General features: G+C 36.2%; 1 protein-coding gene across 4 annotated transcripts in view; it reads left to right on the top strand.

The window, feature by feature from the left end:
• fbl (pantothenate kinase 3 fbl) overlaps positions 1-18,187 on the top strand; it is a 91,565-nt gene that overhangs the window by 55,510 nt on the left and 17,868 nt on the right. For 3 of the 4 annotated variants that reach the window (XM_067787864.1, XM_067787865.1, XM_067787863.1), the window contains exon 2: positions 11,027-11,205. In XM_067787864.1, the coding sequence (XP_067643965.1) occupies positions 11,027-11,205 (179 nt within the window). Of the gene's footprint in view, positions 1-2,961; positions 3,115-11,026; positions 11,206-18,187 lie in introns of those variants that run through there. The other variant, XM_067787867.1, reaches the window with a different exon arrangement.

Here is an 18,187-nt window from a genome sequence, read left to right as displayed (position 1 = left end):
CATAAGTCGAACAAAAATTTACCAATCCTTTTGAAATTTGGTAGGGGCATAGATTTTATGACGTTAACTGCTTTCTGTGAAAATGGGCGAAATCGGTTGAAGCCACGCCCAGTTTTTATACACGGTCGTCCGTCTGTCCTTCCGCATGGCCGTTAACACGATAACTACAGCAAAAATCGACATATCTTTACTGAACTTAGTTCACGTACTTATCTGAACGCACTTTATCTTGGTGTAAAAAATGAACGAGATCCGACTATGACCACGCCCACTTTTTCGATATCGAAAATTCCCAAAAATGAAAAAAATGCCATAATTTTATACCAAATATGAAAAAAGGGATGAAACATGGTACATAATTGGATTGGTTTATTGGCGCAAAATATTACTTTAGAAAAAACTTTGTAAAACGGGTGTGACACCTACCATATTAAGTAGAGGAAAATGAAAATGTTCTGCAGGGCGAAATAAAAAACCCTTGAAATCTTTGCAGGTATTACATATATAAATAAATTAGCGGTATCCAACAGATGATGTTCTGGGTCACCCTGGTCCACATTTTGGTCGATATCTGGAAAACGCCTTCACATATACAACTACCACCACTCCCTTTTAAAACTCTCATTAATACCTTTAATTTGATACCAATATCGTACAAACACATTCTAGAGTCACCCCTGGTCCACCTTTATGGCGATATCTCGAAAAGGCGTCCACCTATAGAACTAAGCCCCACGCCCTTTTAAAATACTCATTAACACCTTTCATTTCATACCCATATCGTACAAACATATTCTAGAGTCACCCCTGGTCCACCTTTATGGCGATATCTCGAAAAGGCGTCCACCTATAGAACTAAGGCCCACTCCCTTTTAAAATACTCATTAACACCTTTCGTTTGATACCCATATTGTACAAACGTATTCTAGAGTCACCCCTGGTCTACCTTTATGGCGATATCTCGAAAAGGCGACCACCTATACAACTACCACCACTCCCTTTTAAAACCTTCATTAATACCTTTAATTTGATACCCATATCGTACAAACACATCCTAGAGTCACCCCTGGTTCACCTTTATGGCGATATTTCGAAACGGCGTCCACCTATAGAACTAAGGCCCACTCCCTTTTAAAATATTCATTAACACCTTTCGTTTGATACCCATATTGTACAAACGCATTCTAGATTCACCCCTGGTCCACCTCTATGGCGATATCTCGAAAAAGCGACCACCTATACAACTACCACCACTCCCTTTTAAAACCCTCATAATACCTTTAATTTGATACCCATATCGTACAAACACATCCTAGAGTCACCCCTGGTCCACCTTTATGGCGATATTTCGACACGGCGTCCACCTATAGAACTAAGGCCCACTCCCTTTTAAAATACTCATTAACACCTTTCGTTTGATACCCATATTGTACAAACGCATTCTAGAGTCACCCCTGGTCCACCTTTATGGCGATATCTCGAAAACGCGACCACCTATACAACTACCACCACTCCCTTTTAAAACCCTCATTAATACCTTTAATTTGATACCCATATCGTACAAACATCCTAGAGTCACCCCTGTTCCACCTTTATGGCGATATTTCGAAACGACGTCCACCTATAGAACTAAGCCCCACGACCTTTTAAAATACTCATTAACACCTTTCATTTGATACCCATATCGTACAAACATATTCTAGAGTCACCCCTGGTCCACCTTTATGGCGATATCTCGAAAAGGCGTCCACCTATAGAACTAAGGCCCACTCCCTTTTAAAATACTCATTAACACCTTTCATTTAATACCCATATCGTACAAACAAAGTCTAGAGTCACCCCTGGTCCACCTTTATTGCGATACCTCGAAAAGGCGTCCACCTATAGAACTAAGGCCCACTCCCTTTTAAAATACTCATTAACACCTTTCGTTTGATACCCATATTGTACAAACGCATTCTAGAGTCACCCCTGGTCCACCTTTATGGCGATATCTCGAAAAAGCGACCACCTATACAACTACCACCACTACCTTTTAAAACCCTCATTAATACCTTTAATTTGATACCCATGTCGTACAAACAAATTCTAGGGTCACCTGGTCCACCTTTATGGCGATATCTCGAAACGGCGTCCACCTATGGAACTAAGGATCACTCCCTTTTAAAATACTCATTAGCACCTTTTTTTTATACCCATATTGTACAAACAAATTCTAGGGTCATCCCTGGTCCATCTTTATGGCGATATCTCGAAACGGCGTCCACCTATGGAACTAAGGATCACTCCCTTTTAAAATACTCATTAGCACCGTTTTTTTTTGATACCCATATTGTACAAACAAATTCTAGGGTCACCCCTGGTCCACCTTTATGGCGATATCTCGAAAAGGCGACCACCTATACAACTACCACCACTCCCTTTTAAAATACTCATTAGCACCTTTTTTTTTGATACCCATATTGTACAAACAAATTCTAGAGTCAACCCTGATCCACCTTTATGGCGATATCCCTAAATGGCGTCCACCTATAGAACTATGGCCCACTCCCTCATAAAATACTCTTTAATACCTTCCATTTGATACCCATGTCATACAAACACATTCCACGGTTTCCCTCGGTTCATTTTCCTACATGGTTATTTTCCCTTATGTTGTCACCATAGCTCTCAACTGAGTATGCAATGTTCGGTTACACCCGAACTTAACCTTCCTTACTTGTTAGTAATTTTTTTTTGTTTGTACAAATTGTTTTTTACTACTACTGCATCTGTAGTTTGCGTCTCGCGTTTCTATTAAATTTCCATCAATCTGGGCATTTTCCATTCAATTTTAATGGGCAACATTTTGATTAATATTCGCATTGCTAATCTAAACTTATACATATCTCGCTTATTGATAAGCGTTTTGTTTTCGTTTTTACTTACATTGTTATTCGCAACATCCGATGAAAAGCGTTTGCATTTCATAATTGCACGTGTAAAGAAGAACTTAAGTTTAGCATTCATGTGTTGAAATCTGAGAAACTTTAAATTAAAGGTGATTTAGCACAAATCGCAGCACTTCACAAAAAAAAATGCATTTAGACGCCGCTTTGGAGCTGCTACGCACAGGTTAAAAATACTTGCACTCTAGTTATTATTGTTCTAGAAATAGTTTTAATATTATTTCGAACTAAGTTATAACAGCTAAGTCCAGAATATGTAGTCGTTTCCGTGAGTAAAAATTATATCTGGACTTTTTTCCTTCAGCTGATAAAAACTGAATACCCAATTAATACGTAAAAAAACTGTGTTACAAAAAAATTTGTATACTTTTTGCGAGACATATGAAATACCCTTCGAAAAAATTTATTTATTTTAAAAGTGAATAAAGCTAAACCTATGAACATATTCGTATAAGTACACACTATTTGTACAATAAAACCTGGGCTCATCGGTGTTTTTCCCATAATAAGAAGGCATACCAAATCATTCATTTAAAAATGAACACATTCAGTAAAGAGAGCGAAGAGCCAACTTTGCTCATGTGTAAGGGATTGACGCACTTCGATCAATCTTCACCATCTTGTGACTACTTGGGCACCGAAGTGTACCCGAGGATGTTTAAATTGCTCCAAAAATGTACCGAAACAGTTTCGAAATGATGCTGAAGTTTTCCCGAAACGATACCTAAAATAATCCCGAAGTAATCCTTTAAGTGTTCCAAAACGTCAACAAATTGATAATATGCTGATAATAAAATGTTAACACTCCAATAAGAAATCGATAACTTTTCGATAGCAAATCGATAAATTTTTGTTAGCGAAATCGACTACTTTTCCATAACACGCCGATAACAAATTGGTAGCACTCCGATAATAATATAAGTTTCCTGAAATAAATTGATATCGTATGATTGAGCGGGGATTGCCCGTATTGCTTTAAATGTATGAAAACATTTATTTGACGCAATTTTTAATTTCATAATTTTTTTAATAATTTGGTAAAATTTTAAACAACTAGACATCAGGACAGACCAGGCGACAGCTAACTAAGGCATGACGTGGCTGAATGCGTTTGTAACACTTCAACCATCGTAGGAGTGCGGGTTCAAATCAATCCCGGGAGCAAAGGTTTTGAATAGCTTTAAAAAAGGTATAATCGAAACAGCTGTCGCCTTGTCCGTCCGGATGTCACGGTGTTTAAATTTTTCCCAAATTATGAAATAAATTATAAATTGATATCCTTTTTATAATAATTCAATAACTTTTCGGTGAGAAATCGATTTTTACTTCATAACAAATCGATAGCTTTACGATAACACTCCGATAAGAAATTTGTAACAATCCGATAACATATTGATAACACATCCACAATTTTTCGATGATAAATCCAAAACTTTTCGATAACAAACGGATAACTCATAACTTTGGTCCGATGTTTGTAACGTTGAGAAATATAGAAGATAGACTCACCATTAAGTATACCGAATTGATCAGGGCGACGAACTGAGTTGATATAGCCATGTCCGTCTGTCCGTCCGTCTGTCTGTTTGAACGCAAACTAGTCCCTCAAATTTTGAGATATCTCAATGAAATTTGGTACAAGGATGTATTTTTGTATTATATTAGACATTTGTCGCATCCGGTAGGCTCGGACCACTATAACATATATCTCCCATACAACCGATCGTTCAGATAAGACGATTTTGATGATTCCTGTCGAAATTTAGAAAGTACAAACGTGAAACTCGGTGATATATATTCTAATACATCATAGAAGATTTTCTGAAAAAATCACTTTGATCGGAGCTATATATAGTATATATCCCATCCAACCGATCGTTCAGATAGAAAGGTTTTTGGCAATTTCTCCCTTAATTTCCAATATAAAAACGTTAAGCCTGGTGATATTTATTCTAATATATCATAGAAGATTTCATGAAAAAATTATTTCAATCGGAGCTATATATAATATACAACCAATCGTTTAGATAGGGAGATTTTTGGCCATTTCTCCCTTAATTTAGAAAGTAAAAACGTGAAACTCGGTGATATATATTTTAATATATCATAGAAGATTTTCTGAAAAAATCACTTTGATCGGAACTATATATAGTATATATCCCTTACAACAGATCGTTCAGATAGAAAGGTTTTTGGCCATTTCTCCCTTAGTTTCCAATATAAAAACGTGAAACTTGGTGATATTTATTCTAATATATCATAGAAGATTTCCTGTAAAAATCATTTCGATCGGAGCTGTATATAATATATATCCCATGTTCAGATAAGGCGGGTTTTTGCCATTTTTTATTTTATATTTATCTTAAAAATCGTTTAAGTATGTACATCTGTTCACTATATATTTCTTATCTTACACATCCCATTATTTTGAGATTACGAACGGGATAAGATTATTATTCAGCCCCATTCATGAAAGGTATGAAGTCTTCGGCACAGCCGAAGATAGTCCCGTCCTTACTTGTTTTTAATTAATTTAATTTTTTTCTTTTCTTATTTTATTTTATTTTGTGGTTTTCCTTACTTTATTTTATTATTACTTTGTTTAATTTTAGTTAATTTTATTTTGTTTTATTTTACTTTATTCATTATTATTACTATTTTTTTAACATTATTTTATTTTGCTTTATTTATTTTGCTTTAGTTTATGTTTATTTTTTTTTCATTTAATTTTATTTTACTTCATTCTATTTTACGTTATGTTATTTTTGTTCAGTCAATTGTTTAATTTTTCTTTTTTTCATTTAATTTAATTTTATATTATTTTATTTAACTTTCGTTTTTTGATTTAATATAATTTTATTAAAATTATTAATTTTTGTTTTCTTTATTAGCATTTTATTGCTTCATAAAAGTCTAACCAAATAATGGACAAAGATTTTGCAACAAAAAAAACTTATTTCAACCTGAATACTTAGACTCGTGCTTTGTTTTTGTAAACACTTTTTATATCAGTAGTAAAAATTATATTTACTCTGACTCTATTTCCAACAAAACAGCAGGGTATACATCTTTTCGAGCACTTGCATGCACAGAAGTTTTGTATTTGCTCAGAGCTTTTAATTCATGTATATGTAGGTGACATGTTTGCCTTGAGTTGTTGTGTGATTTCGATCATATCATTTCTTCCACGTACCTTGCTCCCATATCACGCTACAGTGCAGTGACTGCTGTTACGCTCTCATTCTTCCATACAGCATATACCATTATTACACACTACGCCTGCATTTACATTATACATAAATCCGCCATATAGCATACCACTTACAAGGCCTGCTATTATCCTTACGCTTACATATTAGTCTTACATTCAGCATTCACCCATGCCGTGGGCAAATATGTTCACACATCAAAAAATCTGGCAACCATAATGTGTATACATAAATATTGATGTATTTGTACATTTGTGCACAAGCACTTTTATAAAGCATATAAAAAAGCTGAACAAATGTTTAAATACATATATACTTTGATCTGCAATAGTTACTTTGACCTCATAAAGGAAGTAAAAAGTTGAACAAGACCTTTTGCATACTCCTTTAACAACAAAGAGCGAAATCTTAAGACTTTTGTAAAGAAATGCTCCTAAAATTATTTTTAATGACGCACCTGACAGCACATCGGGAAATTTTGAAATAAGAGAAACCAAATATTTTATCATAGGCCAAATAACACATGCGTACTTGTTTCGCCTAATTTCGCCCTAGTTACAGATGGATGTTTTATATTGTAACAAATTTTGGGAAATTCTTGTTATTATACACCTTCTGCAAACGTTCGAATCGCTAAATTGTCGAATAAAGAACTCCAATATTAAGTAATGCAAAATGGGCTTTATCAGATTACTTTGAGAGTACTTCACAATAACACTTATACTTCACAACTAATTGCATGTTTAAATCAAACTGATTCGTTATTACACAGCTACCGCTGCTTTTATAATCTCCTCGTCAACCCATTTCTCCTAAAGTCTAGTAATTTCCCGAACAGTTGTAGCTCATGCTTGGTTAGTTACCAGCTATATAAGTACATGTATATTTGTAGTTTATAGCCATATGCGTGTTTATGTGTGAGTAACTGCTTCGGCTGATGACTACATCTGTGTGTGTGAGGTAGCTCTTCGTCGCGTTCTACTAGCTTTAATGTGTGCACGTACATAAGAGTGGCTGGTTCATGTTTTTGTTGTTGCGTGATTATTTATTAACAGCTTTGTGATGCTAATATTCGTCACAATATATTGCTAGATTTTATGCCAAGTGCTTACCGAACACTGCAGTACTAGTTCGCGGACTACCGCGACATAGGTCTAAGAACTCATGCAAGTCGAAGATCTTGTACATTATAAACTTTTTTGGTTGAAAATAATTATAACACTTTAAGTAATAACAGAAATAAGGGTAAGTGGTTTTAGTGGTTTAAAGTCAAAACCAAATATAGGGAAAATTAGCCCCCTGCAAATTTAGAATGTAAGAGTTTTAGGTTTACATTTCAAACCACTCATTGGAAATATTTTTCAAATCTCTGGGCTATAATTTAAACCCAAAATATTAAAAATTTTGTTTATCATCTAAAAGTTTATAATATAGACCAATAAAGTTTAAAAACGCGGTACGAGTAAAACTTTTTGGTTTAAATTTCTAAGAAATTGTTTAAAACTATTCAGTGGTTTCAAAAGTATTATAAAAAAAGCTTAAAATCAGCAATAAACTTTGCTTTGTTTAAAAAATAACCTAAAATTTCTGACCGCGTGACTTTATATTGTGGCGAATTTTAGCATCACTAAGATGTTAGTAGATAAAGGCACAACAACACTAAAGCAAGCTGCCACTCTCATGTACATGAATACACGTATTTAATCCATTTACACACGTGCATAAAAGGTGACGAAGGATAACTCACGCACACAAATGTTGTCTTCAGCCGAAGTTAGTTGCTGACACATACACACGCATATATGTAGCTGAATTGCCAAGCAGGAGATAGAGCAGTTCTAGAAGGCGAAACGTCTAGACTTTAGTATAAATATGCGAATGAAGCAACGGAGAGTATAAAAACAGCGCAAGCTCAGTAATCAGTAATCAGTTTGATTTAAACACGCTATCAGTTGCGAAGTATAATTGTAAAGTATAATTGTACTACTCCCAAAGTAATCTAATAAAGACCATTTTGCAATGCAGAATATTGGAGTTATTTATTCGACAGTTCAGCAATACGAACGTTAGTAGAAGGTTGCAAGTAAGCGGAATTTCCGTAAATTCGTTACAATATTATACAAAACCTGTGCTCCCATTCTACGTAACATCCAAAGTCTGAGTACACAACTTTGTTGTTATACCCAGGTGTACTTGTGCACAGGGTATTATAACTTTGATTGGATAACGGTTGGTTGTACAGGTATAAAGGAATCGAGATAGATATAGACTTACATTATCAAAATCATCATCATCGAAAAAAAATTTGATTGAGCCATGTCCGTCCGTCCGTCCGTCCGTCTGTCCGTTAACACGATAACTTTAGTAAATATTGAGATATCTTCACCAAATTTGGTGAACGAGCTTATCTGGATCCAGAATAGATTGGTATTGGAAATTAGCGAAATCGGATGATAACCACGCCCACTTCTTATATATATAACATTTTGGAAAACACAAAAAACCTGATTATTTAGTAAATAATGCAACTACGATGTTGAAATTTGACGTGTGGACTGATATTTAGACTCTTGATAAAAATTAGATTTTTTTTAAATGGGCGTGGCAGCGCCCACTTGTGATAAAATTAATTTTACAAATATTATTAATCATAAGAAGAGAGGTTGCCTTTACTATAAGGAATGCTTTGAAGAAAAATTAACGAAATCGGTTAAGGACCACGCCCACTTTTATATAAAAGATTTTTAAGAGGGGCGTGGATGAATAAAGTAAGCTATATCTTTGCAAAAAAGCTTTATATAAATAGTATTTCATTTCCCAAGTGGATTTATAACAATAAATAGGAAAAACTTGAAATTTAAAAAAATGGGCGTAGCACCGCCTCTTTTATGACTAAGCAGTTTGTTCACAATAGAACCATATGTATATATATTATTGCGCAGCCTTGTGACGTTATTAAGCACACAAAACAAACAACAACAGCAAATCAAGTGTACAGCTGGGTATGTAATGTTCGGTTTCATCCGAACTTAGACTTCCTTACTTGTTTAAATTACCTTGCTGACCTAATATTTGCTGTGTTGTGCAAATACACAAAAAAAATTAAAAACAATAATAATATACATACCTGCTATAGTCAACAAACTTTTTGCTATTTTGCAATAATTTCGTATTCATTTACTACAAAAAAGTAGAAATTTCTTTTCGAGCAACTCATTCTATGGTAGAACGCCATGACCGGTTTGTTATTTTTCCTCTCTGAAAGCGACCGCTGCTATTTAGAGGTTGTATGCAAGCTTAATCAACCTAAGTTCTGGTTTGTTAGGCCTTTCGAGTGTATTTCCATATTACCAGTAAAAAATTCATTCGTCTTAGCAAATGCCGTGCAGCACACCACAAATTGCGAAATAAGCTCAGCCTTAATATCATAGATTGTATTAGTCCATAATGTTACGAGAAGTTTGTTTAACGACCAAACTGAAAACCCCTATCAAAAAGCATGACCTACGTTATAAAATTTCTTGGCAAATACTAAAAGCCGCCCATTTGATCCTGCTATCGGTCACCAAGCCCGGCACTACCTTACGTGAATGAAGTGATTACAGTATTCCGGCTTTTCTGCATCATCTCTCGATGGGAAGTGTGTATTGAGAAGCTCTTCAAGTGATTCTTCACTACAACGTGACCATACCCCATTCTCCCTCATTATCAGTCCCTGTACTATATTTCCCCGTGCTAGGACTTTCCTCAATCGCGCTATTTCGCTAGAGCACTCGATGTTCGCACAGACATTTTGCCATGAGACTCTCTTCGGCCTGGAAATTTCACGCTTGTAGATCCTCAACAGGTCCCTATACTTGTCCCTGCTTGCTTCGCTTACCGTGACCTTTTCCAGTTTAAACATTTCTTTTACCTGCCTTCTAAGGAGACTCAGCTCGTTGCACCACCATGGCGGCTTTGCTTTTCCTCTGAATATTCTTAGGATACAAGCTCTCTTGTACGCAGTCATAGGCGTTTTTAATACGAAATCATTGGATTCCTCTAGTTCCTCCATATTGACAACCTAATGAAATTTGGTCCAGTTCGTTCACCTAGGATTTCTTCTCTACCCTCTTTATGACGATGTTGAAACCTTGATATATGACGTTCAGAGGTCAATGTAGTATCACAACATTGCTGGATGTTGGATTAACATGTGTATGGATGTCCCTAAATGTGTCCTATCTATTTGATATCTGCTTTGCAATATTTAGCAAAACAGAGATTCGCCTTTATCACTTGTATTGCCTCCTCCCCACGCATAGGGTGCAGCTTTGCATTCGCGCCCTTCCTCGCTCACTAGGCTCTTGCACTCCCCAGCTGGTGCCTCCGCTCGATCCTCACCACTGCGAGGCGCTCAGTAGTGTAATTAGGCAGCATATATGAGTGTAGATTGCAGCTCTTATCATTCCTTCCTATTGCGCGTAGTAAATGTCAGATCCGCATGCTAAATCGACGATACCCTACTGTGTTGGGTTTGTCTGTAAGTCTCGCAACACCATTCGGCTGTTTGTCCTTCTGCAAGAACTTCGTCGTGACGTCTACGTCCTCCTCTGGTCCTCTTAGTTTAAGGCTTTTCTCTGTTCTCTTGAACCTCCGCCGCTTATATTATGTTACGATTGTTATCATCGGGACTTCTCTTCCTGAGACGTAAATGCTGTAAAAAAATAAAATATAAAATAAAAAAGGTCCCTTTCAAGTAACAGACACAAATTTCATGAGATGATTCCATAAACAGATCGATTTTTTCTAACAAAATACACACTTTAAGTTGAATAATTGTGCATTTCACTCACTAATATAATTTTTTTCTTTTTTGTTTAATTGCAGCTATGCCTTGGTTTGGCATGGATATCGGTGGCACACTCACAAAACTAGTCTACTTTGAACCGAAGGATATCACAGCCGATGAACAGGATCAAGAGGCTGAAATATTACGAAATATACGGCGTTATCTGACCAAGAATTCCGCCTATGGCAAAACGGGCCATCGCGATACACATTTACAGGTAAATAAGAGCGAGATAGTATTTATTAAAATGAATAAAGAAAGCCAATACGAGAGGTTGGGTGGTCTTCCAGCTGCTCACAGACACCTTCTTCTCTACCAAAACCAATCAAAACCTATAAATATAGTGAGTTCTAAGAGCTGCTAGATTTGACTCATTTGCTCATTACCAAAACTCAATTTGATACTTAAAAATATTTTATTTAGGTTTTCTAATCGACATCTTCCAAATAATTTTATTTATGTAACGAATTTTGGGGGATTCCCATTATTTTGCACCTTCTGCTAACGTTCGGATCGCTGAACTGTCGAATAAATAACTCCAATATTCAGTATTCCAAAATGGTCTTTATTCAGACTACTTTAGGCGTAGTACTTCACTATAACAATTTTATTTCACTAATAACGTGTTTAAATCAAACTGATTCCTCAGCTTGTGCTGCTTTTATACACTCAGTTGCCCCGTTCGCCCATTTCTCCTAATGCCTTCTAGAACAGTTGTATCTCATTGCTTGGTTATTTAGCTATATACATGTATATCTGTAGTATATGTTTTTCTTCTAGTCATATGCGTATGTATGTGTGAGTAATAAATTCTGCTCTTAGATGCCGGCTACATATATGTATGTCAAATAATCTCTCTGCTTCAAGCTGCTGGTATGTGTATAGAACATTCTTCGTTGCCTTGTACATAAGTGTTGCTGCTTGCTTTAATGTGTACATGTACATAGTGTGGCTGCTTGCTGTTTTTGTTGTTGTAATTATTTCGCCGCAATACTCTTTACAGCTTGCCCGAGCACACAACCCAAATTTATAATTTATATAAAATTTCTCCTGCACATAAATCAATCCATTGTTGCTGGGCAAGAGTTTTCACCAAACCGTGTATGGCTTAGTTTAGTCTGTTTACGCTTAATTAACGCAATGAACTTTTTAAATTAACATTTGTAACTTCATACATATGGACATACTGTAGACACTGTAATGTATACATACATGTAATACTTATGCCTGAATAATTTAAATACAGTTTAGGTCGTTGGTGCTGCATTTAGAAGCCAAGTTCTTACTTTTTGATTTCTTCAATAAAAAAAAATATAATAAAAACGATTTGCTTATAACAAAATCCATTTCACGGTAAACCAGGGATGCACCTTAACGTTAAGCTAATCGTTTATCAAAAAATTTCCACCGTTTCCGTTGAAACACTTCGAAATATTATCGATAAAGAAATTATCAAGATAAATTGTATTTTTTAACCGAAACGTTAAAAACGTTAACAAAAACGTGATACTTTATGTTTGAATTGTGCTGGCAATGCTATAGCCATGGTGAAGCCGTAAGGTGGTAACAGCGAGCGGACATACACACAAACTCCATGTAATTTGTTTGTGTAATTCGTTGGTGGTAATGTCAAAAATACTCTGAGAAATGTTCGTACTGTCAAAATTCATGAGAAAAGTTGCAATCAGCTTGGCTAATGCTTTCACCTTTAATGACTCCGCCATCAATCAGCTTTGCCAGCATAGTTTGAAATTAATAATCAACATAAACGATTTGATTTCGTTTTGATATGGCAGAAAACGAAACAAAATCATTTCGTTAATTTGACTTTGTTTCGTTTATTAACGTTAATTATCGTAACGAAATGATATCGGTTCGTTGGTTAAGCATGCCTGCTGTAAACAAAGCACGCTGTTGTCACGTGCGATACTGGAACTATAAGAGAGGTGACATAAGGTCAACGACCATAACGTCATTTGACCTTATGACTACTTCAAATTACGACAAAGTCAACTGGAACTATAGGAGGAGTGCATAAGGTCAACGACCATAACGTGAATTGACCTTATAAATACTTCAAAAGGCCACAAAGTCAATTGAAACTATGACCATTAGTGGTCATAACGTCAATTAATCTTTTGTACGTTGAACTTAATTTACCCCCCCCCCCCCCCCCCCCCCCCCCCGGTTTTCACATTGAAATCACCTTGCCGATCTACTTCACCAGTAACCGAGATTCTTAAGTATCAGATCGCAGCATAAAAGTATGTGGCTTCATACTCATATTTGTGTCCATCCTCGGCTCATATTTTTGTAGGAGGATAATGTCAAAAAGGCTAACAACTAACAACAAAATAAAATGAGTCAGATAATGAATTCTCCAATGGTTCGATTTTTAATGTGCGGTGGTGTGGAAGTGCCTTTGCCGGGGAACTGAAAACGTGGAGAACTGGTCTGGTCCTTTAAAGTTATACGGGCATTGTATTCATTACTTACTTACTTAATTGGCGTATAACCGTTTAAACATTACTTACTTACTTAATTGGCGTATAACCGTTTAAACGATTGTGACCGTCCAACATGGATGGCCAGTCGCTTCATCTGTGGGTTAACTGGCGCCAATTGGTCACACCAAGGAATTTAAATCGTTTTTCACCTGGCCCTTCTAGCGGAGTGGAAGCCGCCCGCTTTCTCTGCTTCTATACGCGTTTCCCAATGAAAATACTTTCTTAGCCGGAGCATCATCTTTCACTCGCATAACATGTCCTAGCCAGCGTAGCCGCTAGACTAAGTTGATGTTAACGTAAAGCTCGTACAGCTCGCAGAGCTCATCATGATATCTTCTTTCGAGGAACTTTTTCTCATTTGATATTCGAAACTTATATACCAAACAATACGTAATATCACCGTTAAACTTACCAGAACTAAATGGTGTGCGCCTAAATCTGGCATCCTAGGCGTAATTCTAGACAAAAAGCTGAAGCTGGAAAGATATATAGATGGATTTCTACAGTGATTATGCGACGCATACTGCTGTATAGTCGTATGACCAGGTACGACCAGGTAGATTCTCCTGACCAAGAACGCTTAGGTATGCCCCTTGCCACTTGCAAGCTAATGCTAAAGGAGCACCTCCACCGTCAAGCCGACGAAAGATGTCACAGGGACCGGGATATCTGACATCGATGGGGATCTTAAAAAATCCCGTCACTTTTACACACTGAGTAGGGACGAAATTCCCACACTTATAGGAATACTTACTGGGCACTACCTTATAGGTAGAAAAGCATAAATGTTAGGAGCGCCTTATCGTCGTTGCTGCAGGAGTTTTAAAAAGGATAAAGGGAATGAACGGTGGTTCGCTTCATCTGCAACTGCCCGACACTAAGTGGCGCAAGGCAGCGCTTTCTGGGAGCTCTCTTTCTGAATAATCTGCGCCAGATCGTGGAGAATGACATCAAGAACTTGATAAAGGTACCAGGTCCTCAAAATAGTCCGAAGAGGAAAGGTAATTGGGTCATTTCATGTTCTCACAACGGACCTAATGTCACTGATCTGGGTGTGCCCTCGGGCAGCCAAATAAACCTGAGCTAACCTTGTCATCAAGCTTACCGATTGCAAGATACCATGTTTTCAACGAATTCTCTTAATGCCATGAACCCGATCATCGGGTTTTAAATGATTTTCCAAGTATGCAACGAATTTTTTTGAATATTTAATCCGTGGGGCATAAAGCCGTTTTTTTTTTTCAATGTTTTAGGTCTCTAATATGCATAGAGGAAGTGAAACAGTAAAAAAAACTAGTGCTGCGTCTTGAGTCTATTTTAGGCTTCAGTGTTGATTAGGGTGGTTACAAGGTATATGGTGAATTTTAATTTTTGTTCTATCTTTCGGGGCACCCTCCTAAAATGTGCCAATAGCTCAGAAAATGATTATTGCAAAGTTTCAGGCCAATCCGATAATGTTAACACGATCAGGGTGGCCGTATTAAGATTAAGATGATCGGGTAAATGCCAAATACTGCTAAAAAAAACCCGTTTTATAAAAATGTTATTAAGATCAAAATTAATACACATAAAATTATTTATCGAATGATATACGAGGGAAGTTCCTGGCATAAAAGGTTTCGATTTTACTGTCGAAACACTAAATTTTTTTCTGAAAAATCGCTGTTTTTCCTCTTTTTGACCTCAATGAGGCACGTATTAGCATTATCGGATTGGCTTGAAACTTTGCAATAATAATTTTCTGAGCTATTGGCATATTTAAGGAGGGTGCCCCGAAAGATAGAGCAAAAATTAAAATTCACCATATACCTTGTAACCACCCTAGTGTTCATACATACAACATATGTATGTACATATTTTCTTCCACCCAGACTTAGACAATGTCATAATTATATATCTATATTAGATTTGCATAATACATTGTTATGCAAATTGATGCAATCACCGCATTTATCTTTCTCACCTCTCCCTGATGTGTGTTTAACTTATTTATTTTTAACTTGAATAAGAAAGCCCCGCTTTGAGCAAACTCAAAACAAAATTTACAATCTTGCATTGAATAGTACGCTGCAATATTAATACGAATACATTTTAGATTATGAGTATATATGAAGGAACACACTACTAAGGCAGCCTACCTCAAGGCTTTTCTTTTCCGCTTGTGCGGCAGCATTAGTTTTTTATTATCTAGATAACACAGGCCGACAAAATTTAACCAACATTCAGTCCCAGAAACCAGACTATATATTTCCGAAGGTTTATGATGCGCTGAATCCAAATCTGGCCTCAGAATTGCTCTATCAGCTCTGGTCCTAACCTAAAAGTGCAAAAAACACCGTTTTTGCCCATATTTGAGGTTATGTAGCTTTGCAGATGTTTTCTCTCACCAAAATAATAGGCTGGCATCTTAAAGTACAAGTCTTCTTCTTTCAAATGACGTTGAGTTTGCTCAAATATCATTTTTGTTCGCCGAGATATCGCATTTTGAAAATGTTTCGAAATTTTCCTACACCTGAAAATCGATTGAGATAACATAGACATGATATAGTCGATTACTAATTTTCTTTAATTGAGTCTTATTATACTCAGCTGAGCAGAGCTCACAGAGTATATTAACTTTGGGTGAAAAAAGAAATTCATTTAGCCATGTCCGTCCGTCCGTCTGTAAACACGATAACTTGAGTAATTTTTGAGGTATCTTGATGAAATTTGGTATGTAAGTTCCTGGGCGCTCATCTCAGATCGCTATTTAAAATGAACGAAATCGGACTACAACCACGCCCATTTTTTCGATATCGAAAAAGTGCGATAATTCATTACGAAAGACGGATAAAGCGATGAAACTTGGTAGGTGCGTTGACCTTGTGACGCAAAATAGAAAATTAGAAAAATTTCTGACAATGGACGTGGCACCGCCCACTTTTAAAAGAAGGTAATTTAAAAGTTTTGCAAGCTGTAATTTGACAGTCGTTGAAGATATCATGATGAAATTTGGTAGGCACGTTACTCCTATTACTATATGTGTGCTAAATAAAACTTAGCGAAATCGGATGACGAACACGCCCATTTTAAAAAACTTTTTTTTTAAGTAAAATTTTAACAAAAAATTTAATATCTTTACAGCATAAAAGTAAATTATGTCAACATTCGGCTCCAGTAATGATATGTTGCAACAAAATACAAAGATAAAAGAAAATTTCGAAATGGCCGTGGCTTCTCCCTTTTTCATTTAATTTGTCTAGAATACTTTTAATGCCATAAGTGGAACAAAAATTTACCAATCCTTGTGAAATTTGGTAGGGACATAGATTCTATGACGATAACTGTTTTCTGTGAAAATGGGCGAAATCGGTTGAAGCCACGCCCAGATTTTATACACAGTCGACCGTCTGTCCTTCCGCTCGGTCGTTAACACGATAACTTTCGCAAAAAACGATATATCTTAACTAAACTTAGTTCACGTACTTATCTGAAGTCACTTTATCTTGGTATAAGATATGGACGAAATCCGACTATTACACGCCCACTTTTCCGATATCGAAAATTACGAAAAATGAAAAAAATGCCATAATTCTGTACCAAATATGAAAAAAGAGATGAAACATGGTAATTGGATTGGTTTTTTGACGCAAAATATAACTTTAGAAAAAACTTTGTTCTGCAGGGCGAAATCAGAAGCCCTTGGAATCTTGGCAGGAATACTGTTCGTGGTATGGCTTATATAAATAAATTAGCGGTACCCGAAAGAAGTTGTTCTGGGTCACCCTGATCCACATTATGGTCGATATCTCGAAAACGCTTTCACATATACAACTAAGGGCTACTCCCTTTTAAAACCCTCATTAATACTTTTAATTTGATACACATATCGTACAAACACATTCTAGAGTCACCCCTGGTCCACCCTTATTGCGATATCTCGAAAAGGCGTCCACCTATAGAGCTAAGGCCCACTACGTTTTAAATAATCATTAACACCTTTCATTTGATACACATGTCATACAAACACATTCCAGGGTTACCCTAGGTTCATTTTGCTAAATGGTGATTTTCCCTCATTTTGTCTCCAAAGCTCTCAGCTGAGTATGTAATTTTCGGTTATACCCGAACTTAGCTTTCCTTACTTGTTTTTCTTAAAATTTTGTCTCACACCATAAGTGTGCTAACTCACCACACCCCTACACTATCTCACCCTCGGGTACCAAGTCACACACAACCCTATGGTAGCCGCATCAAAATCCTTCGAAAATATATTGTCCGGTTTCTTGGTCTGAGATGCTGTCGGCATGTGTAATTTGTAGATACGGCAACAGCTGGATTTTGTTTACCCAACAAATATGGAAATATATATCTAGTTCCGGATGTGATATCCAATATCACTATTTAATTATTCTCAAACCAGATAATTCTCGAGTTGATATCCAACTTCATTATCCAATCACTTTCCAACCTTTGAGACATTTTGTAAAAATAAGAGTTCTCAAGTTGATCTCCAATGTTATTATCATTATCAAATTTTTATCCTTTCGAGAGATTTTGAGAAATGTACAGTTCTCAAATGAATATTCAACACATTTCTCCAGTTAATATCCTACATTGGATATCGAGTTGAGGTGGAGTTGAACAAAAATCTACAAGGTTGTACCACCAAAAACAGCAGCTGTTTATTGTGAGAAATAAAGACGTGGTTGA

The sequence above is a fragment of the Eurosta solidaginis genome, chromosome 5 (assembly GCF_040869045.1).
Source record: "Eurosta solidaginis isolate ZX-2024a chromosome 5, ASM4086904v1, whole genome shotgun sequence".
NCBI lineage: Eukaryota > Metazoa > Arthropoda > Insecta > Diptera > Tephritidae > Eurosta > Eurosta solidaginis.
The sequence above is the reverse complement of the archived record's forward strand: the minus strand, read 5'-3'. Positions and strand labels throughout refer to the sequence as shown.